This window comes from Macaca fascicularis, chromosome X, assembly GCF_037993035.2.
Source record: "Macaca fascicularis isolate 582-1 chromosome X, T2T-MFA8v1.1".
In the NCBI taxonomy this organism is placed as follows: domain Eukaryota; kingdom Metazoa; phylum Chordata; class Mammalia; order Primates; family Cercopithecidae; genus Macaca; species Macaca fascicularis.
This window is the reverse complement of record NC_088395.1, coordinates 49,048,000-49,070,851: the sequence shown is the minus strand read 5'-3', so window position 1 is coordinate 49,070,851 and position 22,852 is coordinate 49,048,000. Positions and strand designations below refer to the sequence as shown.

The 22,852-nt window shown below is 51.8% G+C and overlaps 3 protein-coding genes across 28 annotated transcripts; 2 read left to right on the top strand and 1 right to left on the bottom strand.

Annotated features, from left to right (window-relative positions):
- The first annotated feature begins 914 nt into the window (after nucleotides 1–914).
- Nucleotides 915–11,704, top strand: SLC35A2 (solute carrier family 35 member A2). 7 transcript variants are annotated; one of them, XM_015443424.2, is made up of 5 exons: nucleotides 915–1,038; nucleotides 2,607–2,789; nucleotides 8,359–8,510; nucleotides 10,002–10,148; nucleotides 11,428–11,704. In XM_015443424.2, exons 1-5 carry the CDS (start codon nucleotides 948–950, stop codon nucleotides 11,524–11,526), a joined length of 672 nt encoding a protein of 223 aa, XP_015298910.1. In that variant the 5' UTR covers nucleotides 915–947; the 3' UTR covers nucleotides 11,527–11,704. The 7 variants fall into 7 exon arrangements, with proteins under 7 accessions (XP_015298910.1, XP_005593556.1, XP_073886148.1 ...); XM_005593499.3 differs by having other exon boundaries at nucleotides 9,412–10,148; XM_074030047.1 differs by lacking the exon at nucleotides 11,428–11,704 and adding an exon at nucleotides 10,499–11,279.
- A 39-nt stretch (nucleotides 11,705–11,743) lies between these two features.
- Nucleotides 11,744–17,954, bottom strand: PQBP1 (polyglutamine binding protein 1). Of its 19 annotated transcripts, none has more exons than XR_012430331.1 (7): nucleotides 17,747–17,954; nucleotides 16,671–16,748; nucleotides 13,591–13,702; nucleotides 12,846–12,958; nucleotides 12,504–12,655; nucleotides 12,092–12,155; nucleotides 11,744–11,959 (listed from the first exon to the last, which is right to left on the bottom strand). XR_012430331.1 is itself a non-coding variant. In XM_005593504.4 (7 exons), the coding sequence occupies exons 1-7, from the start codon at nucleotides 17,796–17,798 to the stop codon at nucleotides 11,803–11,805; spliced, it is 861 nt and encodes a 286-aa protein (XP_005593561.1). In that variant the 5' UTR covers nucleotides 17,799–17,954; the 3' UTR covers nucleotides 11,744–11,802. The 19 variants fall into 19 exon arrangements, 11 of the variants coding, with proteins under 11 accessions (XP_005593561.1, XP_073886151.1, XP_005593558.3 ...); XR_012430332.1 differs by lacking the exon at nucleotides 17,747–17,954 and adding an exon at nucleotides 17,154–17,306; XR_012430335.1 differs by lacking the exon at nucleotides 17,747–17,954 and adding an exon at nucleotides 17,154–17,306 and having other exon boundaries at nucleotides 12,092–12,152.
- TIMM17B (translocase of inner mitochondrial membrane 17B) lies at nucleotides 17,468–21,820 on the top strand. 2 transcript variants are annotated; one of them, XM_005593511.4, is made up of 6 exons: nucleotides 17,468–17,512; nucleotides 18,385–18,484; nucleotides 20,178–20,241; nucleotides 21,045–21,173; nucleotides 21,259–21,369; nucleotides 21,452–21,820. In XM_005593511.4, exons 1-6 carry the CDS (start codon nucleotides 17,487–17,489, stop codon nucleotides 21,538–21,540), a joined length of 519 nt encoding a protein of 172 aa, XP_005593568.1. In that variant the 5' UTR covers nucleotides 17,468–17,486; the 3' UTR covers nucleotides 21,541–21,820. The 2 variants fall into 2 exon arrangements, with proteins under 2 accessions (XP_005593568.1, XP_015298912.1); XM_015443426.3 differs by having other exon boundaries at nucleotides 17,468–17,708.
- Nucleotides 21,821–22,852: the final 1,032 nt, after the last annotated feature.

Here is a 22,852-nt window from a genome sequence, read left to right as displayed (position 1 = left end):
GGGTTCAAGCGGTTCTCCTGTCTCAGCCTCCCGAGTAGCTGGGTACAGGTGCATACCACTACATGCGGCTAATTTTTTTTTTTTTTTTTTTTTTAAGTAGAAACGGGGTTTTGCCATTTTGCCCAGGCTGGAACTCCTGAGCTCAGGTGATCGGCCCGGCTCAGCCTCCCAAAGTGCTGGGATTACAGGCGTGAGCCACCGCCCCTGGCCCGGACTCTTGCCCTGCTTCCAAATGCTAGCTAACTGTGAGCCTTTCGCCTGTCCCCTTTATTTGCCATCCTCATTGGTGACTCACTTGTCTTCTCTGCGTCAACTTTCCTTTTCATTTTCACTTGTTTATCCTCACCTGCTCTGCTTTTATCTGCTATTACATGCCTGACTCGCACCTGATGCTTCAGCCAGTACGCCCTCACCCGACCCCACAGGTCAAAGTTTCTTGGTCCCCAGATTCCCCTGTGCTTTCCAGAGGGTGGGGCCTCGCTGGAAGACGGGAAAGCGGAACTTCAGTCCAACCAGGAAGCACCTGGGAGTTTCTGATTCGGAAGGGGCGGTGCCTTATGGAGAAGCTGCCAATAAAAAGCCGAGATGAAAGAGGGATGGCTTAGCCAATGAGACTAGGAGACGGGATCGGGGGGTGATCTGGAAAACGCGATCAGTGAAGCGGACGAACAGCAGGACAAGGCGGGTCTAGTGACAGGAATGGGCCGATGAAGCTCTGTAGGGGCGGTGGATAGGCCGATCGGGCCGTGTCCCCGGCATCCAGATCCGACGGAATTTGGAAATCCCGGGGCTACTCTTACGTTGAGCTTTTAGGAGCGAAGGAGAAAAGCGACCACCCTGACGATCCCGGCTCTCGACCCACCTTCACTCAGGCGGCCTGGAAGCGGAAGTGACGAACACGGAAGTGGTCTGCTGTTACCGAGGGGACGGGCCGGGCAAATGCCAACATGGCAGCGGTTGGGGCTGGTGGTTCCACCGCGGCGGCCGGGCCAGGGGCGCTTTCCGCGGGTGCATTAGAGCCGGGGACTGCTAGTGCGGGTGAGACAGTCTGTGTCCGAGCAGTCGCATGGGAGGCAGAGGTCGGGATCGCTGGGTGTCGGGAATGTTCCTCACTAAAGTGAGAGGGAGCATCCCGTGTGGACCGACGTGTGTGTGTGTGTCTGTGTGTGTCTGTGTGTGCACATTGTGAGTGTGTTGGGGGCGGGGAAGAAAACATTCTGAGAGTGATTGTGGGATCCTTCCGCATATGGACCATTATGAATGTGGAGGGTAATTCTTTTTGGGAAGGCTAAGGGCACCGAAACCATTCTGAATATGTAGGGTCCTTCCTTGTGGAAGAGACCATTCTGCGGGCGTGGGAGTTCTTCACTGAAGAAGTGGGAGACTATTCTGAGGGTGGTGCTTCCTTCCTTATAAAAGGACAGAGAGACTATTGTGAGTTAGGGTGGGGCGAGTCCTTCTTTATGTGACTAGAGAGGGTCCATTTTGAGGATGATGGTGTCCTTCATTATGTGCGGAGGAGACCGTTCTGGGGGCCCCCTTCCTAATGGAGGTAGAGTTCATTGTACGTTCGGGTGGGAGGGCTCATCGTTATATGGTGGAAAAAGAACGTTCTGAGGGTGCCAGGTCCTTCCGTATAGCAGAGAGAGCCGATTGTGATTGTGGGTAGAGCAAAGATTGTGATTGTGGGTAGAGCATTAGCTAGAGGGTCGGTGCGCGGTGGTGGGAGGACGGACCATGTGGAGTACAGGGAAATATTTCCTCATCTGGTTGAGGGAGCCAGACCTTTCTTGGTGGGATAACCATTCCTGTTACAGGATTCAGTCCCTGGGAGCATGGGGGAATCATTTCTTGTATTTAGTAGACTATTCTGGGTCGGGAGGAACCAGTTGTCACAGGAGGGAGGGGTTGGAGAGACCATTCTGGGTATGAGGAGGATCATTCCATATGGGATGTAGGCCATTCTGAGAGTGAGGGAATCGAATCATTTCTTAGATGGGAGAAAGACCTTTCCTTAAGGGGTGAACATACCTCATACAGTGGCCTCATTCCCTGCATTGATGTATTATTCTTTACATGAGACAGTCCCTCGTTAAATAGGGCATCATTTCATATACATTCTCAGTTTGCTCATCCGTAAATGGGAATCCTCGCAGTTCTTTTGGAGATGACAATGATATGAGTCTATTGAGGTAATCCGTAGAAATCCCTTAACCCAGTGATATGCATACAGTAAACACTCAGTAAACGTGGAGAACGTAGTTGTCGGTATTCTGTCTGGGGAGGATTTGCTTCTCACTTGGGCGGGAGCCGAGGCGCGTGGCCAGAGCTTGCCTCAGCCATTACCTGAAACCTCGGTAAGGATTCCAGGTATGGACTGGACAGGGTGGGGCCCATTTCTCCCTTCTGGCTCTTCCTGCTTGTGGCTGAGGCAGTAAGGCGGTAGGAGTCAGACCCTCATTGGGTGAAGAAGGCAGGCTGAGGGAACAAGTAGCGGTGGCTAGGAGGGTCCTGGGTGAGAAAGGAGAGGGGGTGGGTGGTGGTGTGGCTATGCCCTAGCGGCTTCTGACCCCCTCCTTCCCCCTTGCCCCTTCCGTTCCCCACAGCTCACAGGCGCCTGAAGTACATATCCCTAGCTGTGCTGGTGGTCCAGAATGCCTCCCTCATCCTCAGCATCCGCTACGCCCGCACGTTGCCAGGGGACCGCTTCTTTGCCACCACTGCTGTGGTCATGGCGGAAGTGCTCAAAGGTCTCACCTGCCTGCTGCTGCTCTTCGCACAGAAGAGGGGTACGAGCCAGGGAGGGGGCTGCACCGGGGTCGGTGCGTGGGACTCCACATGTATGTGTGTGTGTTCACACAGACGGTTTGCTTCAAGAGTGTCTCCAAATCTCAACCTGCCTGGGGCGCCCCTCCAGCTTTGTGTAGCTGCATCTTACACTTTTCTAGTCCTAACAGCCAGGGAGCTGACCTGTGTGAACTGTAGGAGTGGGATTGTCTATGCTTATAAAGTAGCAGGGGTCTCTCACATGTGATTTAGTCATCTTTAGCTTTATATTATGGAGAATTCCGAATACATGCAAAATCAGAGAGATTAATCAAATAGTAACATATCCATGTACCCATCCCCCAGAGTTAGCAATTAGCAACTCATGGCCGCTTTAAACAATATCAGTGATTGTTCACTCACTGCCAATCTATATGTCTACCTACATCCTTATCCCCTTATTATTATTTTTTGTTTTGTTTTGTTTTGTTTTGTTTTGAGACGGAGTCTCGCTCAGTCGCCCAGGCTGGAGTGCAGTGGAACGATCTCGGCTCACTGCAGGCTCCGCCTCCTGGGTTCACGCCATTCTCCTGCCTCAGCCTCCCCGGTAGCTGGGACTACAGGCGCCTGCCACTATGCCTGGCAAAGTTTTTGTATTTTTAGTAGAGACGGGGTTTCACCGTGTTGGTCAGACGGGTTTCACCATGTTGATCAGGCTGGTCTCGAACTCCTGACGTTGTGATCCACCCACCTCAGCCTCCCAAAGTGCTGGGATTACAGGCGTGAGCCCTATATTATTTTTAAGTAAATCCCACACAAAGTAATATGGTATGGAAGTAAATTCCCCCATATTATCTTGAATAAATGTTTTGGTGCATTGTTTTTAAAAAAATAAAATAAATACAATACTGGCCTGGCGTGGTGGCTCACGCCTGTAATCCCAGCACTTTGGAAGGCTGAGGCGGGTGGATCATTTGAGGTCAAGAATTTGAGACCAGCCTGGCCAACATGGTGAGACCCTGCCTCTACTAAAAATACAAAAATTAGCTAGAAGTGGTGGTGGGTACTTGTAATCCCTGCTACTTGGGAGGCTGAGGCACAAGAATAGCTTGAACCTGGGAAATGGAGGTTGTGGTGAGCAGAGATCATGTCACTGCACTCCAGCCTGGGCAACAGAGCAAGACTCTGTCTAAGAATCATACATGAAAAAATTAATAATAAAAAAATAGGCCAGGCATGGTGGCTCACGCCTGTAATCCCAGCACTTTGGGAGGCTGAAGTGGGTGGATCACTTGAGGTTGGGAGTTCGAGACCAGCCTGGCCAACATGGCGAAACCCCGTCTCTACTAAAAATACAAAATTTAGCTGGGCATGGTGGTGCCTGCTTGTAATCCTAGCTACTTGGGAGACTGAGGCAGGAGAATCACTTGAACACGGGCAGTGGAGGTTGCAGTAAGCTAAGATCGCACGACTGCACTCCAGCTTGGGCGACAGAGCAAGACTCCGCCTCAAAAAAATAATTAAATAAATAACATGGACATAGAGAGTGTAATAATAGGTCTTGGGGACATGGAAAGGTGGGAGGCGAGTCAAGAGAGAGAAACTGCCTAATGGGTACAGTACTGTTTGGGTGATGAGCACACTAAAAATGCAGACTTCATCAGTGTGCAATATATCCATGTAACAAAACTGCAGTTGTACCCCCAATCTTTTTTTTTTTTTTGAGACAGGGTCTTACTCTGTCATCCATGCTGGAGTGCAGTGGTGTGATCTCGGCTCACTGCAGCCTTGAGCTCCTGGGTTCAAGCAATCTTCCCACTTCATCCTCCTGAGTAGATGGCACCGCAGGCACGTGCCACCATGCCTGGCTAATTTTTGTATTTTCTGGAGAGACGGGGTTTTGCCATGTTGCCCAGGCTTACATCTTTGATTTTTTTTTTTTTTTTTTTCTTTTGAGACAGTCTCACTCTGTCGCCCAGGCTGGAGTGCAGTGGTGCAATCTCAACTCACAGCAACCTCCTGGGTTCAAGCAATTGTCCTGCCTCAGCCTCCTGAGTAGCTGGGATTATAGGCGCCTGCCATGACGCCTGGCTAATTTTTGTATTTTTAATAGAGACAGGTTTTTGCCATGTTGACCAGGCGGGTCTTAAACTCCTGACCTCAGATGATCCGCCCTCCTCGGCTGCCCAAAGTGCTGGGATTACAGGCATGAGCCACTGTACCCGGCCCTTTTAAAAATTTAAATAAAAAATAATCACATATCCAGTTAATGTTCAAATTTGTAATTTATTAAATGTCATAAAACTTTTAAAAAATTCATTTGTAAAGGCCGGGCACGGTGGCTCACGCCTGTAATCCCAGCACTTTGGGAGGCCAAGGTGGGCAGATCACGAGGTCAGGAGATTGAGACCATCCTGATTAACATGGTGAAACCTCGTCTCTACTAAAAATACAAAAAAAATTAGCCAGGCGTGGTGGCAGGCGCCTGTAGTCCCTAACTACTTGGGAGGCTGAGGCAGGAGAATGGTGTGAGCCCAGGAGGCAGAGCTTGAAGTGAGCCGAGATTGCCATTGCACTCCAGCCTGGGAGACTGAGCGAGACTCCATTTCCAAAAAAAAAAAAAAAAAAAAAAAATTCATTTGTATATAGTCAGTGTTTTGTAATTGTTTTGTATCTTCTTTTTTTGAGAGAGAGTCACTTTGTCGCCCAGGCTGAAGTGCAGTGGGACGATCTCGGCTCACTTTGACCTCCGCCTCCTGGATTCAAGCGACTCTCCTGCCTGAGCCTCTCGAGCAGTTGGGATTACAGGCTTATGTCACCACACCCGGCTAATTTTTGTAATTTTAGTAGAGATGGGGTTTCACCATGTTGGTCAGGCTGGTCTCGAACTCCTGACCTCATGATCTGCCCACCTCGGTCTCCCAAAGTGCTGGGATTACAGGCGTGAGCCGCCAGGCTGGCCTTGTTTGGTATTTTATATTCTAAATCTGTTAATCTCTAGGGGTTTTTTGGTCTTTGCAATTAATTTGTTGGAGAAAACAGGTCATTTGTCTTGCAGGCTTTGGGTAGTCTAGATTTTGCTGCCTCCCTGAGGCAAATATTCTCAAAAATTTAACAAATATTCTGTCTTCTTTATCTCTTGTAAATTGGGAGTTGGGTTTATCTACTAATTTCAACATCTCCCTGAAGGTCTTCTACTTTGAAGTGTTGCCCAATTGTTTCTCTAAAGAGGTCTTGCATAAGTAAAGGGATGGAGATAAATTATGCACCTTTGCCCTTTGTTTACACTGAAGAGAACATTCTCACCCACTTGTTAACTCCAGGTTAACAAGAGACCTGCTCTTACCTTTATTAACTCTGTGAACTATGCAGGTGTGCACACTGCCTCAGGCCGTGGGGGTGGATGGGTTAGCAATGCAGAGGAGTGGCTTGTCCTCATTACTGATGGGAGATGGAAATAACAGATAGCCACAGACTTAATCACAGGCCTTCATCTCTTAGCCACATTTCAGCACCCCTCCCTCCCCCGCCCGGAATTTTTTCCCCTGAATTAGAGTTTGGAGACCAGTAGTGGACAGGGTTTGGTGAATGAGCATCAGTAGGAGTTCCAGGGACAACTTTGTTCAGTGTTTGAAGAAGTTTTGCCTGTGGAGTGACACCCAGCTGTGACTTAAAAGATGAACTGCCAGCTGGGCGTGGTGGCTCATGTCTGTAATCCCAGCACTTTGGGAGGCCGAGAGGCAGGTGGATCACGAGGTCTGGAGTTTGAGACCAGCCTGGCCAAGATGGTGAAACCTCGTCTCTACTAAAAATACAAAAATTAGCCGGGCATGGTGGCAGGTGCCTGTAATCCCAGCTACTTGGGAGGCTGAGGCAGGAGAATTGCTTGAACCCGGGAGGCGGAGGTTGCAGTGAGCCAAGATCATGCCACTGCACTCCAGCCTGGACGACAGAGCAAGACTCCATACCCACCCCCCGCCCCCGCCCCGCCAAAAAAAAGATGAACTGCCAAAAAGTGGGGCGAGCTTTGCAAAGGCCTTGTTACATAGGAAATGATTCTCATGTTTTTTGTTTGTTTGTTTTGAAACGGAGTTTTGCCCTTATTGCCCATGCTGGAGTGCATATGGCATGATCTCGGCTCACTGCAACCTCCACCTCCCGGGTTCAAAAGATTATCTCTGCCTCAGCCTCCCGAGTAGCTGGGATTATAGGCGTCTACCACCACACCCAGCTAATTTTTGTATTTTTAGTAGAGACAGGGTTTCACCACGTTGGCCAGCCTGGTCTCAAACTCCTGACCTCAGGTGATCCACCCGCCTTGGCCTCCCAAAGTGTTGGGATTATAGGCGTGAGCCACTGTGCCCAGCCCAATTATCATGTTTTCACTGGAGCAGGTCCCAAGCGGACTTCTGCTTAATGGTCAAGCCTGCACTCATCCATATGGCAGAGGCAACTCTGTGTCTAGGGCTGACAGAAAGATGCAACAAGGGAGAGGTGGTGGCCCCTGCCCTCAAATGGCACATGGGTCAGTGAGGAGCCAGGATAAGTCTAAAAGCCTATAGACTACTCCTGGTGCAGTGGCTCACATCTGTAATCGCAGAACTTTGGGAGGCCAAGGTGGGCGGATTACGAGGTCAGGAGATGGAGACCATCCTGGCTAACACGGTGAAACCCCGTCTCTACTAAAAATACAAAAAATTAGCTGGGAGTGGTGGCATGCACCTGTAGTCCCAGCTACTCGGGAGGCTGAGGCAGGAAAATCACTTGAACCTGGGAGGTGGAGGTTGCAGTGAGCCTGAGCCGAGATGGTGCCACTGTGCAAAAAAAAAAAAAAAAAAAAAAAAAGAAAAGTCTAGACTAAACTTCTCTTCTGTGTGGGAGACAGCCCTCCACCCCAGCTCCTAGGGCTTCTATTTCATAAGCTCCAAGTTAATGATGGTTATTTCTTATTTTATTTTATTTTATTTGAGATGGAGTCTCACTCTGTCGCCCAGGCTGGAGTGCAAATGGCATTGTCTCAGCTCACTGCAACCTCTGCCTCCCAGGTTCAAGCAATTCTCTTGCCTCAGCCTCCCAAGTAGCTGGGATTACAGGCACATGCCACCACACCTGGCTAATTTTTGTATTTTTAGTAGAGATGGGGTTTCCGTGTGGTTGGCTCAGCTGGTCTTGAACTCCTGACCTCATGAGCCACCCGCCTTGGCCTCCCAAAGTGCTGGGATTACAGGCATGAGCCATGGCGCCTAGCCTAATGATGGTTATTTCATTGTACAAAAATGTATTGAGTATTGAGTGCTTGCCCTGAATGGGGCTGTCTGCCAGGGAGGTAGGCTCTAACATAGTGACATGCTCTGTGATTAGCAGACACAGATGGCTGATTCTTTTGCTGCCATTAAACTGAGTCTCAGAAAAGCTAGCTGGAAACATGGTTATACCCTAGGGAAAACCAAGATCACAGACTTCATTCCAGCCCCCAGGGATTGGACAGCAGGGTGGATGGGGGAGTCACGATAGCAAGGCCTGTTCCCAGCCTTCAGGGGTTCCCCGTGTATGGCTGTCAGTGCTGAGAAGGGCTCTCCTCCTCCCACCTAGGTAACGTGAAGCACCTGGTTCTCTTCCTTCATGAGGCTGTCCTGGTGCAGTATGTGGACACACTCAAGCTCGCAGTGCCCTCTCTCATCTACACCTTGCAGAATAACCTCCAGTATGTTGCCATCTCTAACCTACCAGCTGCCACTTTCCAGGTGAGCCGCAAGCCCAGCATGGCCCCAGAGGAACTAACTGGGTTGGGGACTGGAGTATGGGAATAGCGTGGTGGGGGGATGTTGCAGAGGACAGGGGCTATGTCACCTCCAGAATGTCCTTGGAATTCCCTCAACCTTTTCTCGTCTGAAAATTGGGGGTGGAAATAGTAATGCCTGTTCACTGAGATGCTAGGATACTTAAAAGAAATAATACCTGTGAAGAGCCCTTGGTTGATGATAGATAAGCTTTAGGCTATTTGTGGGCAGCTTTGTGAAATGGTTAAAGAGCCTGGATTCTGGGAGCAGGCTGCCTGGGTTCAAATCTCAGCTCTGCTACTTTCCAGCTGTGTGATTTTGGGGCACGTCACCTAACCTTTCTGTGCCTTAGTTTTCTCATCTTTAAATTGGGGCTTACAGTGGTGCTCACTTCAGAATGGTGTTGTGAGAATTAAATGAATGAATTCATGTGCAGTGCCTAGAACCACACTGATACATTGTAAACACTATGTAAGTATTTGCTGAAATTGTTGTGGCTATTGATTCATTTGTATCAAGTCCCTCATCACAAAGATACTTCCATACCTCAGCCATCTTTTATAGATGATGATGCCAGGGCTCAGACAGGGCAAGTGCTTTGTCCCGTCACACAGCCAGGAAATAGGATTGGGATGTGGACTTCCTGGCACAGCCGTCCTTTTGTGCACTTGGTGGGAGAGACCTCAGAACTGTTTTGCTGCAGCTCAGCCAATGGCCAGTGGCTGGCTCCTTTTGCTGTTTTTGTTGTCATACCCCCCACCCTGTCCCTCCGTTGTGCCTGGGGACCCACAGTGGGTGCTGCCCCCCATATGTACCTGTTGGGGGCCAGGGTTAGCCCTCAGTGCCTTCCACGTGCCACTCGCAGGTGACGTACCAGCTGAAGATCCTGACCACAGCGCTGTTCTCCGTGCTCATGCTGAACCGCAGCCTTTCCCGGCTGCAGTGGGCCTCCCTGCTGCTCCTCTTCACTGGCGTCGCCATTGTCCAGGCACAGCAAGCCAGTGGGGGAGGCCCACGGCCACTGGATCAGAACCCTGGGGCAGGCCTGGCAGCCGTCGTGGCCTCCTGTCTCTCCTCCGGCTTTGCAGGTGTCTACTTTGAGAAGATCCTCAAAGGCAGCTCAGGCTCCGTGTGGCTGCGCAACCTGCAACTGGGCCTCTTTGGCACAGCACTGGGCCTAGTGGGGCTCTGGTGGGCTGAGGGTACCGCCGTGGCCACCCGCGGTTTCTTTTTTGGGTACACGCCTGCTGTCTGGGGCGTGGTGCTCAACCAGGCCTTTGGTGGGCTACTGGTGGCTGTGGTTGTCAAGTACGCTGACAACATCCTCAAGGGCTTTGCCACCTCCCTGTCCATTGTGCTGTCCACTGTTGCCTCCATTCGCCTCTTTGGCTTCCACGTGGACCCATTATTTGCCCTTGGCGCTGGGCTCGTCATTGGTGCCGTCTACCTCTACAGCCTTCCCCGAGGTGCAGCCAAAGCCATAGCCTCTGCCTCTGCTTCCGCCTCCGGGCCCTGCGTTCACCAGCAGCCTCCCGGGCAGCCACCGCCACCGCAGCTGTCTTCCCACCATGGAGATCTCATCACGGAGTCCTTTCTGCCGAAGTCAGTGCTGGTGAAGTGAGGGCTGGCAGCAATGGGGAACACAAGGGAGGGGGACTGGGGTGGAGGGTGTTGGGCATCTGCAGGACCCAAGTTGCCGCCCTCCGGGGCCTGGCTCCTCTGGGTTTGGGAGATGGTCTTTTCTCCCAGGTCACTGAGACTTCTGGAGGGGCGTGGGACTAGAGCTGGGTGTCACGTGAACCCTTCCTGGTAGGCTGACCCCCTTCCCCCGGTGGGGGTTTTAGAGCTGCCTCCTCTGCCCCCTCTAACCTCTTTGGAGGCAGGGTCGGGGTTATTATTCAAGGCCTTTTTTTTTGTCTGCTCCCTCCCTGACCCTATGCCCTCTTCTGGAGGTGTCTTGTCTGGGAGATTCCCTCCCAGCAGTCCCTCCACCTCCATAAGGACACACTGGACAGAACTCCGCAGCTCTTCAGGAATGACCGATGCCTACCTGTTGGGGTTCAGTTGCCCGTAGTTTGAGGCCTTCTCTCCTCCCTTACCACCGCTCTGGATCATGTTAGCAGTTCCGTCTTTTGTGTGGCCTTGGGCCAGCTTCCCTGACACCTTGAAGATGGACTTCTTGTGAGTCCCCAGGGAGAAAGGGACAAGAGCTAAGATTTTTGCATCAGCCCTTCTGGCAGAAGGTGCGGTCGGGGCCATTTGATTTTTAGTGGACTTGGGATTTGTGGTGTAATCATATCATTAATGATCCAGGGTGTGGGAAAAATGGAGGTCCTTGAAGTGGCTGAATCTCATTGTATTTAAGACACTGTCAGTTGCCAGATGCAGGGTTATTTTTGGAGACGTCTAGAGAGGAAAAATAAAGCTGCCAATCATACTGTTGATATCTGTCTGGCTGTGTGAGGCACCCCTACCTCATGGGGGTGTCGTGGGATTGATGAACTGTGGAACCTGCCTCCTGCACTCCCCAAAGCTTATTAACCCCTTAACTGTATTGGGGCGGGGTGTGTGTGTGCATGGAAGATGCCTGGGCTGTCTTTGCTATATGTAAATAGAGCCACTGGATCTTTATTTTTGATTAATTTGTTCTGATTTTTTGGTTTGTTTTTTAAGGAACTGTAATGAACAAATGTCAGGATATCCAATGCCAAATAAAGATGTTGTATTTATTTAGTCCACGTGTAGCTTTCTGACCCAGGTGGGCGCCATTACTAACACCAGGACTACCAGCCTCACCACTGCCGCCCTCACTTGCTCAGGAAACCCACCTGTCGGCCTAGCCCAGCTTTGTGTTTTTCTTTCCTCCCCATTCCCACCACAGGTTGCTCACCAAGGTGAAGGGTTCCTAGCCGCTGGGATTGAAGACATTGGCCTGGCCTCGTTCTCTTCTTGCCCTGGCCCAGCTGGGACCAAACTCTGATCAGTATTAGGGGTAGGGTGAGGTAGACACTGGACTCCCTGTCCCCACCACCCCACCCCACGCAGGGCCGACATGACTAAGCTCTCTCATGACCCACCTCAGCTCAGCCCCCCAGCCCCTGCCAGCCCCACACTCTCTTAGCTGAGTTTTTGCAAATAAAATGTGTTGTGCATCTTGCCGACTTGGGTTGGGCAGCCTCGAAGGAAGCACTCAGGCATGGTGGGCAGGATCACCAGAAAGCTTTTATTTTAACCCAGGGCCAGGGAGGCCGAAGCTTCAATCCTGCTGCTTGGTTCGGGAGGCCTCTGCATTGGCCCGGAGCACAGCCCCTGGGGATGGATACGGCCGCTGCTGGAAGAGGGGCCCAGCTGCTGTGGTGTCAGCTCCAGTCTTGGCCTCATTCCGCTTGGGGAGTCCTGTTGACCACGTACCCCTGCCGGTGAAAGAGTCAGGGGATGGGGATGGGAGATGTGGTGGACACGGCCCACCTGGTCCCAATGAGGAATGGAGGAAGGAGGCAGGAGGATGGTGTCCACGTACTGAGTCAAGAGGGGTTGTCACTTACCGGGGGGCATCTGAGTATGAGCTAGGGTCCATGGGGTCTAACTCTTCATCCTTTCGACTTACTGCTGTGGAAGTGGCAGGGCAAAGTCTTCAATAGAGGCACCAGGAGCCCCTGATCACTGAGCCCCACCCCACAAGAAGAAATGAAGCCCCTGGCTGCCATGTACCACAGCACCCTCCTCTAGGCCCCAGGTCTAGGCATCTTTTTGAGGGAAGGCTTCCTCACGCAGTGTGCCCTGCACCTTGCTGGTCTCACCGAGCCCCATTCTGCCCAGCTTACCCTTCTTGCTCTTGGGGTAGGGAGCCAGCTCCTCCCGGCGATGGTGGCGCCGTTCTTTGCCCTCTTCCCGGTCTGCCTTGTCATACCCGCGGTCCCGATCCCGTTCCCTGTCTCGCTCTCTCTCTCTGTCTACCTTGTCATAGCCACGCTCTCGATCCCTGTCAGATTTGTCGTGGCCCCGGTCTGACTTGTCGTGGCCCCTGTCTGGTTTCTCATGGCCGCGGTCCGACTTGTCATGGCCCCTGTCCGACTTGTCATGGCTCCGGTCCAACTTTTCTTCAGCATCTGGGGACACAAGTCTTGAAGTGACCTCTTGCCACCCAAGGACCCAGCAGCCTCTGCCTTCAACAACCTCGCTTGCCTGAGGCTGGGCCCACCTGGTCTCACCTGCCCCTCTGATCCACTATCATTCTACTTGGCCTCTCTGTGAGAACTGCTTAGATCACTCAAGGCACTCTTGTACCTGCCAACTCACCTGCATTACTGCTTCTGAGCTTCTTGGCCGATTTGGTAACCACAGAGTTGGGGTCATGTGGGGAAAGCCAGGATACGAGGTCTGTGTCCGCATTCCAGTAGTAAGGGAGCCCACTGTGGGGCCGCAGGACAAGAGAAGTGTCAGCACAGATGTCTTTGCCTTGGATCCTCAACTCGTCTCCCCAGTCTCTGCCTATACCTGCCCCATGTCAGGACCCCACAGGTAGGATCCCCAGAATCTCTTCTCCCGAAGAGAAAACACTGTCAGCCAGGCGTGGTGGCTCATGCCTGTAATCCCAGCACTTTGGGAGGCCGAGGCAGGCGGATCACCTGAGGTCAGGAGTTCGGGACCAGCCTGACCAATATGACGAAACCTCGTCTCTACAAAAAAATACAAAAATTAGCCGGGTGTGGTGGTGCGCACCTGTAATCCCAGCTACTTGGGAGGCTGAGACAGGAGAATTGCTTGAACCCAGGAGGCAGAGGTTGCAGTGAGCCGAGATCGCACCATTGTACTCCAGCCTGGGCAACAAGAGCGAAACTCCATCTCAAAAAAGAGAGAGAAAAGACAGTCTTCCAACCCCAGAGGCGCCGGGCCCCAGCAGGCAGCAACTTGGGTCCTGCAGATACCTAACACCAACACCCTCCACCCGAGGCTCCCTCCCTTGTGTCCCCCTATACCTCACAACCAAGGTAAGCACAGGAAGGGTGAAGTCAGAAGTTAGTCCCCCCTCACCCAGGCTCACCAGGAAGGGTCGAAAACCTTGTACCAGCTAGGTGGTAGGCCCTCCAACCTGGTGGCCTCATAGTCCACAGGATCATCGTCATAGTCCTCGGCAATGATCTCTTCCTCTGGTTCTGGCAGAACAAGGTGGGGACGAGGAGAGCAGTTAAGGACCAGGGGTGTCCTCATCCTACAGAGCCTAGAGACACGCACTCACATTCACACAAGCCACACGTAAACGACGTGTGTGTGTGCCAGGAAGCATATGCAGTACCTTTCACATTCCAAATCCAACTCTCTGTATTAGGAGGTTTACAAAAAAAGGTTACCTAATTCTGTTTCTGGGTTCAGATGATGAGTTCTACTGTTAGCCAAAGCTATCTCGTTTCAGAGTTGATAGGGATTCATCAAAAAATTTACTCATCTTGGCCGGGCGTGGTGGCTCAGCTCATGCCTGTAATCCCAGCGCTTTAGGAGGCCAAGGTGGGTGGATCACGAGGTCAGGAGTTCAAGACTAGCCTGGCCAAGATGGTGAAACCCCATCTCTGAGACTAGCCTGGTTAACATAGTGAGACCTGTCTCTACAAAAAAAAAAAAAAATTAGCTGGGCACAGTGGCACACGTCTGTAGTCCCAACTACTCAGGAGGCTGAGGCAGGAGGATCATTTGAGCCCAGGAGTTTGAGCTTGCAGTGAGCTGTTATCGTGCCACTGCACTCCAGCCTGGGCAACAGAGTGAGACCCTGTCCCTAAACAAATAATAAATAATATATATACCATAGGCACAGGTCACTCAATAGGCTTAAAAGAAAATCCAGCCTGGTCAACATGGTGAAACCCTGTCTCTACTAAAAAATACAAAAATTAGCCAGGCACAGTGGTGCACGCCTGTGGTCCCAGCTACCTGGGAGGCTGAGGCAGGAGAATCGCTTGAACCTGGGAGGTGGAGAGTGGGCCAAGATCATGCCACTGCACTCCAGCCTAGGTGACAGAGTAAGACTCTGCCTCAAAAAAAAAAAAAGTAAATCAATGATCATTGCCAATTTTATTTTATTTTATTTTTTTGAGATGGAGTCTCGCTCTGTTGCCCAGGCTGGAGTGTAGTGGCGTGATCTCGGCTAATTACAAGCTCTGCCTTCCGAGTTCACACCATGCTACTGCCTCAGCCTCCCGAGTAGCTGGGACTACAGGCACCCAGCACCACGCCCGGCTAATTTTTTTGTATTTTTATTAGAAATGGGGTTTCACCCTGTTAGCCAGGATGGTCTCGATCTCCTGACCTCGTGATCCACCCACCTCGGCCTCCCAAAGTGCTGAGATTACAGGCGTGAGCCACCGCACCCGGCCTGGGATCACTGTCAATTTTATTAACCACAAGGTCTATACCTTGCACACAGTAGGCTTGTAATAGATGTCAGTTATCAATAAGGAGAAGATGCATTTTCCAGTTCCTGGCACACCATAGCCCCAAATAGATGCCAGTTTTTAGTATTACTGACAATAAGGTGTGATTTGCAGCCACAGCACAGTAGGCCTAAATGATAGATCCTCACTGCAACTACATTTGGCACACAGGAGATAGCAGTAGAGGTTAGCAGTACTTCCTATTAGATACTATGTCATCAGGCCGGGCGCGGTGGCTCAAGCCTGTAATCCCAGCACTTTGGGAGGCCGAGACGGGCGGATCACGAGGTCAGGAGATCGAGACCATCCTGGCTAACACGGTGAAACCCCGTCTCTATTAAGAAATACAAAAAACTAGCCGGGCGAGGTGGCGGGCACCTGTAGTCCCAGCTACTCGGGAGGCTGAGGCCGGAGAATGGTGTAAACCCGGGAGGCGGAGCTTGCAGTGAGCTGAGATCCGGCCACTGCACTCCAGCCTGGGTGACAGAGCGAGACTCCGTCTCAAAAAAAAAAAAAAAAAAAAAAAAAAAGATACTATGTCATCACCCCCATAATCCATGGATTTAACGTGGCATACAGTAGGCCCCAAATAGGCATTAGGTGGTCAGTATTATTTTGGGTTTTTTTGGATATTTTTGAGACAGGGTCTCCATGTGTCGCCCAGGCTGGAGTGCAGTGGCACAATCTCGGCTCACTGCACCCTCGACATCCCAGGCTCAAGCGATCCTCTCACCTCAGCCTCCCAAGTAGCTGGGACTACAGGCATGTACCACAACACACGGCTAATTTTTGTATTTTTTGTAGAGAAGGGGTTTCGCCATGTTGCTCAGGCTAATCTCCAATCCCTAAGCTCAAGCAATACACCCGCCTCAGCCTCCTAAAGTGCTGGGAATACTGGCATGAGCCGCCACGCCCAGCCAGTCAGTATTGTTAAGAATGAAATAGCCGGGCACAGTGGCTTACACCTGTAATCCCAACCTTTTGGGAGGCCGAGGGTGGGAGTGGATCACCTGAGGTCAGGAGTTAAGAGGCCAGCCTGGCCAACATGGTGAAACCCGTCTCTACTAAAACTACAAAAATCAGCTGGGGGTGGTGGCACGTGCCTGTAATCCCAACTACTCGGGAGGCTGAGGCAGGAAAATCGCTTGAACCCGGAGGCGGAGGTTGCAGTGAGACGAGATCACGCCACAGCACTCCAGCCTGGGCGACAGAGCGAGACTCTGTCTCCAAAAAAAAAAAAAAATTCGCCAGGTGTGGTGAAGCACCACAGCATTTCAGCCTGGGCGACAGAGCGAGACTCTGCCTCAAAAAAAAAAAAAAAAAAAAAAAAAAAAAAAAAAAATTCGTCAGGTGTGGTGAAGCGTGCCTGTAGTCCCAACTACTCGGGAGGCTAAGGCAGGAGAATCGCTTGAACCCGGAAGGCGGAGGTCAAAGTGAGCCGAGATCGCGCCACTGCACTCCAGCCTGGGTGCAGAGTGAGACTCCGCCTCAAAAAAAAAAAAGAATGAAATATCTATTCCCCCAACCCGCTCCACTTGACACGCGGTAGAGATGGATGTCAGGAATCCATATCGTTAACAATGAAAAATGCCTGCCACCCCATTGCTTGGTGCAGTTGGCCCACGATAGTCAGTATCAACAACAAAAGTGCCTGTCGAGGCTGGCACGTGTTAGGACCATCTGCTTTTAGCCGACTCACCAGGCTCCAGATGTTTGAGGATGCCTCTCTTGGCCAAGCGGGTCTGCAGCGCAACGGGCAGAGGCATAGCTGATAGACCTAGGGGCAGACGGACAAACTGACAAGCAGCTCAGATAGATTCATATCTGGATCCCGTCACCAAGCCCCTCCCGTCAACATGTACTCATCTGACTCCCATCTACTCAAATGAACCAGTAGTTGGGTGGACAGAACATACGCACTAAAAGATGTAAGAGTTAGGTGGCAATATTATCGCAATTCTCACCAACCCTACTGTCCCGAAACCGGGTGCTCCAGGGCCCTGTTCCTCTCCCAGGCCCAGGCTCCGCCCGCCTAAGGAGCCCGGCCCCTCCGCACTTCAGAAATGGGCTCATCCAGCGTCCCCCAAAGACTGCCGGGTGGGAGAAACCAAAGCGCTGGGATGGGGGAGCAGAGGGCAGCACTTCCTCCAGCTCCAAAAGAGTACGCCCACCCCAACATTACCAATACACTCGTGCAGGTAGTGGACGGCTGTCACACCGGCCGTCTCTCTCGTGTCGCCGCTACGATACCTGGGCCCACACGACTCTCTTCCCAAAACACAGAATGAGACCTTCTCTGAATGAGGCCTTCACTCCCCGAGCCTGAAAGTAACTGGACTACGCTCAGGAGGCAATGAACAAATGGCAGAAACTCGATTGGCCAATGAGAGTGTGCCCTTGGAGTGACATGCGGCGTAGCGACCCAATCGCTGTCCGGTAATAGGCGGAAAGCTTGGACGCCGGTGTGCGTCTACGCTGGGGGCGTGGCCTGACTGCGCGGCCAGACGCCAGCGCCATGGAGGAGTACGCTCGGGAACCTTGGTACGGCGATGGGCACTGGCATCCGGACTGTTGCTGCGACGCCAAGGCCAGCCGTGGGGGTCGGGCGGGGGAGGCACCGGCCGCACAGAGCCATGTACCAGACTCGGGGGACTCTTAACGTATCTCCCGCTACCCCTACTCGGTTCCTGTCACTCGGGCTCCGTTATGAGGGGCCACAACCGTCTCCCCTCAGAAGGTGCGGCGAAGGCCGAACCACGCCATGTTTCTCCTGACCTCGTAATCTCCTAGTCCCTGTTAACGAAAAAAGACACGCTGGCCGATCCATCCTGGCTAGGGGTGGTACAGTGTTGACCGGAAATCCCGAGTTGCCGCGGGTGGTTTTTCCCAGGTCGCCTTTGTCAGTGGGGGCGGGGTACGGATGAACCTGCTGAGGGCCGGCGGGGACGGTGGATGCTTCCCGCGGTCGCTCTTGGTTTTTCCCAGTTGCGCCGGATTGAAAAGGGGCGGGGCATGGTTGGACGGGCACACCGTCGGAGAAGGGGTGCCACGCGGTCCTGCTTTGCTGACAATCTGTCTTGGCTAGTTAACACGCCTACGTCGCTTATTGAAACGTCAACTCTGCGTGTGCCAATTCATTTAATCTTTGATCACAGTAAAACAGTTGGCTGATTCCTTGGTTGATAGACAGGGCGAAGACTAATATTTCTCCCCCTTTGCCCCATTTCTCGCTTTAATGGTGGGGAGCTGTGGAAAAAGCGTGACAGGATTAGCTCCTTATTATCTGAAGTGTTTGTTTCTCCTTAGGAACTTCCCATTCTGGTGACTTGGTTTCTCCCAATTAGAAAAGAGTTCGTGTGACAGGGCCTGGGGGAGGGCTCACATTAACCCCATCCTTCCCTTCCTGCTTGCAGCCCATGGCGAATTGTGGATGATTGCGGTGGAGCCTTCACTATGGGTGTCATCGGTGGCGGAGTCTTCCAGGCCATCAAGGGTTTCCGCAATGCCCCTGTTGTGAGTCCAGACCTTCTCTGGGTTGATGTGGGGTCAGCTGTCTTGCCCACAAGGGATGCTGCTCCGAAAACTGCTTGGAGCTGCCAGTCACGTGCACTTATTCATTCTGGTGGCCACTCACCTACTGTGTGCCAAGCCTGGCTTCTGTATCTGGGATTTTGTAGGGATTTGCAAACATGGCTTCTGTCTTCCACCCTCCACCCCACCCAAATGGAGCTCCTCTGTGGAAATGCTGTGTCGTTCAAAGAGTCATCACCAAATCTTAAATATATGTGCAAAGCCAGACAGATTTTTTTTTTTTTTTTTTTGAGACAGAGTCTTGCTCTGTTGCCCAGGCTAGAGTGCAGTGGCATGATCTTGGCTCCCTGCAACCTCTGCCTCCCGGGTTCAGGCGATTCTCCTGTCTCAGCCTCCTGAGTAGCTGGGACTACAGGCAAGTACCACTAGACCTGGCGAATTTTTGTACTTTTAGTAGAGTTGGGGTTTCACTATGGTGGCCAGTCTGGTCTCGAACTCTGGACCTCAGTTGATCCACCTACCTCGGCCTCCCAAAGTGCTGGGATTACAGGCGTGTGCCACCATGCCTGGCCAATGTTTTTTGTTTTGTTTTGTTTTGTTTTTTGTGGTTTTTTTTGAGACATCATCTTGCCCTGTTGCCCAGGCTGGTGTGCAGTAGCCTAATCAGGGGTCACTACAGCCTCTGCCTCCCAGGCTCAAGTGATCCTCCCAACTCAGCCTCCCAAGTAGCTAGGACCACATGACTGCGCCACCATGCCTGGCTAACTATTTGTTTATTTATTTATTTATTTGTAGAGACTGGGTTTCAACATGTTGCTTAGGCTGGTCTCTAATTCCTGAACTCAAGTGATCCACCCACCTCAGCCTCCCAAAGTGCTGGGATTACAGGTGTGAGCCACTGCACCAGGACCAGACACATTTTACCTAGAGGCAGATTCTGACTCAGAAACCTGTATAGAGGAAAATGGCAGGAATTTAATTGGCAGAGGGAAGACAGCCTTAAAGTTGAGAGAATTTTTTTAACATAGTTCTTTTTCTCTGACCACCTCCCCTCCCAGAAGATCGCAAATGCCGTGACTTTAAATGCCATCTATTAGCCAAAGTCTCTGCAATTTATATATGTAGCCCCGTCCCTCCCCTAGACTCCTGGAACTCTCCTCCCTGGATCTTTGCCCAAGTTTGTCATCATCAAGGTCTCAGCACAGATTCTCTCTCCTTCAAGAGGCCTTTCCTGACCCCTCAGCCCCAATCATATTTCTTCATGGCATTTCCTCTAGAGTGCAGATTGCTGAAGCGCCCTTGTTTACTTATCCTTGCTCAAGGTCTGTGTCTCCCACTGTTAATGTGAGCTCTGAGAGGGCAGGGAGCAGATCTACCTTGTTCATGGCTGTATCTCTGCATATGGCATGGTGCTTGGCACATATAGTAGGTACTTGTTAATCATTCACTGAATGAATGAATGAACAAACGTATGAATGCATTAGCACTTCTCAACCCACCTCTGAGAACACCCATGTTGGGGCGCTCTCCAGGACCCTAGTTCTTGGCCACTTTTCCACATTTCTACTGCTGATACCTCTAACAGGTCTCCCATCTTTTTCCCTCTCTTAAAAGTTGGAAACCTGTCTGCCAGTGGCTTCAGCCCTGCCCTGACGGACTTCCTTCCTTTCCCCAGGGAATTCGGCACCGGTTGAGAGGTAGTACCAACGCTGTGAGGATCCGAGCCCCCCAGATTGGAGGTGAGGGACTTGGGGAGATAGATATAGGAGATGTCTTGGCAAAGGTGGGAGTGGTTGATCCTTTGGGTCTAGGCTGCAAGTTGGGGGTTCAGATTCTAGCCCCTGTGGGAGACTTTCCAGAGGGGTGATGTTTCCCAACAATTGAATATGGAGGGGAAGAAAGTGGGTTCTGGAATTTGAATCTAGGTCCTGACTATTCCCTGCCGTGGGACCTTGGGCTAGTGGCTTAACCTCTCTGAACCTCACCCGTACCAGGGGTGGTGATAACAGTAACCACTTCATTGGTAGTTTTAAAGTTTATGTAATTTATATACTACTAAGTGCTGGTTGCTATGCTAAACACTTTAATAACATTAACTAATATAAAATTGCAAAAGTCAAATAACACAGTACCTCAAACAGGTCCTGGCACACAGTAAGCCCTCAGTAAACATTTTAACTATCATATTAACTGGGTTTCCTATTTCCTTCTCACTGAAACCCAAATCAGAATTCCAACTCTGTGGTGATTATGAAGCTCAAAGTTGCTCTGTTAAAAGCCATATGAAGGTAAATCTGCTTGTAAACATTTGTCAGCTCCCCATAAAGGTGAAGGGAACGTTGATGGTGATCACAGACAGCTTGAAGTGGGAGCTACCACAGGATGGGGACAGATAGAAAATACTCTATGGGGGGTTGCTATCTGCCTTTGTGTCTGGGTTTTTCTCCCTGTTCTTGGCCAAAGCATTCAGGCCTTGGAAGTCCCCTGAGATGTGAATTCTCGGGATTTCCTACGAACTAATTAGGCCTCGGTTCCACTACAGGTAGCTTCGCAGTGTGGGGGGGCCTGTTCTCCACCATCGACTGTGGCCTGGTGCGGCTTCGGGGCAAGGAGGATCCCTGGAACTCTATCACCAGTGGAGCGTTGACCGGGGCTGTACTGGCTGCCCGCAGTGAGTACCCCCGGCCCTGGCCCCAGCCCCTTCCACCCTGTTCTGCCTGCCCTCACCTCTGTTTCTCTGCCTCCAACTCCCCCAGGTGGCCCACTGGCCATGGTGGGCTCAGCGATGATGGGGGGCATCCTGTTGGCCCTCATTGAGGGCGTTGGCATCCTCCTCACTCGCTACACGGCCCAGCAGTTCCGAAATGGTGAGTAACTGGTGGTCGGGGGAGTGGGAAATCCTCCACCTGGCCTCTTCCACTCATCCTTACCCGAGTCTCCCTTCTCCAGCGCCCCCATTCCTGGAGGACCCCAGCCAGCTGCCCCCTAAGGACGGCACCCCAGCCCCAGGCTATCCCAGCTATCAGCAGTACCACTGAGGAAGCCACTGCCACCATGGGAGCTGCTTCTCGGTTCCCTCCCCGATGATCTACCTCGAAGGGAGGGCTGGCTCCCAGTTAGCCCTGGGACCCTCCAGAGAGGGCTTCTACTCTGCTCCCTAGTCCCAGGGTGGGGGTGGGGCACCCCAGCTGCCCTGAAAGATGGGTCCCCTTTTTCTCTCTCAGGGCACCCCAGCCCCACACTCACATGTACGAAGTTCTCACCCCAGCTCCTTTGTGTGGCACCCTGATGAGTATTTAAAGTCTGTTTTGAAATGCCTATGTGTGGACTCCTTGAATTGCCTATGGGGCCCCTCCTTAGGACAAGGGGCAGAGCCTGCTTCAGGGACTCGGAAGCCCTAGGACTTGGAGGCCCACAGCAGATGGGCTCTAGTAAATGTCTGTGGGCTGGATGAGCAGGAAGGGAGAATGAAGATGTGAATTAGCGACATGAATAAGGTTGTCTGGGGCTGGGTGATGGGTCCTAGCTGTCAGAGGAACAAGCTTGGGAAAGAAGTGAATAAACACCAGGATTGCTGGGGGCGGGGGTGGTTCTAGACATTGTACCCCTGAGCCCATCCCCCCACACACACCCCAATACCCCTGACCCCTGCTCCACAGCCCCTGTCGCCGAGGCTGGGAAATGTGGCCTCACAGGAGTCCCTTCTTTCTGGACACTCAGCACAGCATTTGTGAAGGTGATTTCCCTCCCTCCATGTGGCCTCAGGGTAGATCTGGGATGGAAGAAGAGGGCCAGGAGACCTAGCTCCCTCAAAGAAGGTGCCCTGGATCAGCCTCCCCTTCTGCCATAGAACTGCTTTTCTGCTCTCCTCTGCTCAGTATGGTCAAGTGTTTTTATTTGTTGTTTTGAGAAGGAGTCTTGCTCTGTTGCCCAGGCTGGAGTGCAGTGGCATGATCTTGGCTCACTGCAACCTCCACCTCCTGGGTTCAAGCGATTCTCCTGCTTCAGCCTCCCAAGTAGTTGGGATTACAGGCGTCCACCACCACGCCCAGCTAATCTTTTGTATTTTTAGTAGAGATGAGGTTTCACCATGTTAGCCAGGCTGGTTTCGAACTCCTGACCTCAAGTGATCCGCCCACCTTGGCCTCTCAAAGTGTTAGGATTACAGGCGTGAGCCACCACGCTCGGCCAATTTTTGTATTTTCAGTAGAGATGGAGTTTTACCATGTTGGCCAGGCTGGTCTCAAACTCCTGACCTCAGATGAACTGCCCGCCTTGGCCTCCCAAAGTGCTGGGATTACAGGCATGAGCCACTGCGCCCGGCCAGGTCAAGTGTTTTTAAAGGGTAAC

Excerpts from the sequence above, each read along its gene's own strand:
- PQBP1 (XM_005593501.5), bottom strand. The coding sequence starts at position 17,044 with ATGAGCCCATTTCTGAAGTGCGGAGGGGCCGGGCTCCTTAGGCGGGCG. Across the intron at positions 13,703-16,670 it reads CCTCAAACATCTGGAGCCTG|AACCAGAGGAAGAGATCATT; the intron begins GTGAGTCGGCTA and ends TTGTTCTGCCAG. Across the intron at positions 11,960-12,091 it reads TCATACTCAGATGCCCCCCG|GGGTACGTGGTCAACAGGAC; the intron begins GTAAGTGACAAC and ends TTTCACCGGCAG.
- TIMM17B (XM_015443426.3), top strand. The coding sequence starts at position 17,521 with ATGGGCACTGGCATCCGGACTGTTGCTGCGACGCCAAGGCCAGCCGTG. Across the intron at positions 18,485-20,177 it reads GTTTCCGCAATGCCCCTGTT|GGAATTCGGCACCGGTTGAG; the intron begins GTGAGTCCAGAC and ends TCCTTTCCCCAG. Across the intron at positions 21,370-21,451 it reads GGCCCAGCAGTTCCGAAATG|CGCCCCCATTCCTGGAGGAC; the intron begins GTGAGTAACTGG and ends TCCCTTCTCCAG.
- SLC35A2 (XM_045383613.2), top strand. The coding sequence starts at position 948 with ATGGCAGCGGTTGGGGCTGGTGGTTCCACCGCGGCGGCCGGGCCAGGG. Across the intron at positions 1,039-2,606 it reads GCCGGGGACTGCTAGTGCGG|CTCACAGGCGCCTGAAGTAC; the intron begins GTGAGACAGTCT and ends CGTTCCCCACAG. Across the intron at positions 10,149-10,498 it reads ACGGAGTCCTTTCTGCCGAA|GTGTCTTGTCTGGGAGATTC; the intron begins GTCAGTGCTGGT and ends CCTCTTCTGGAG.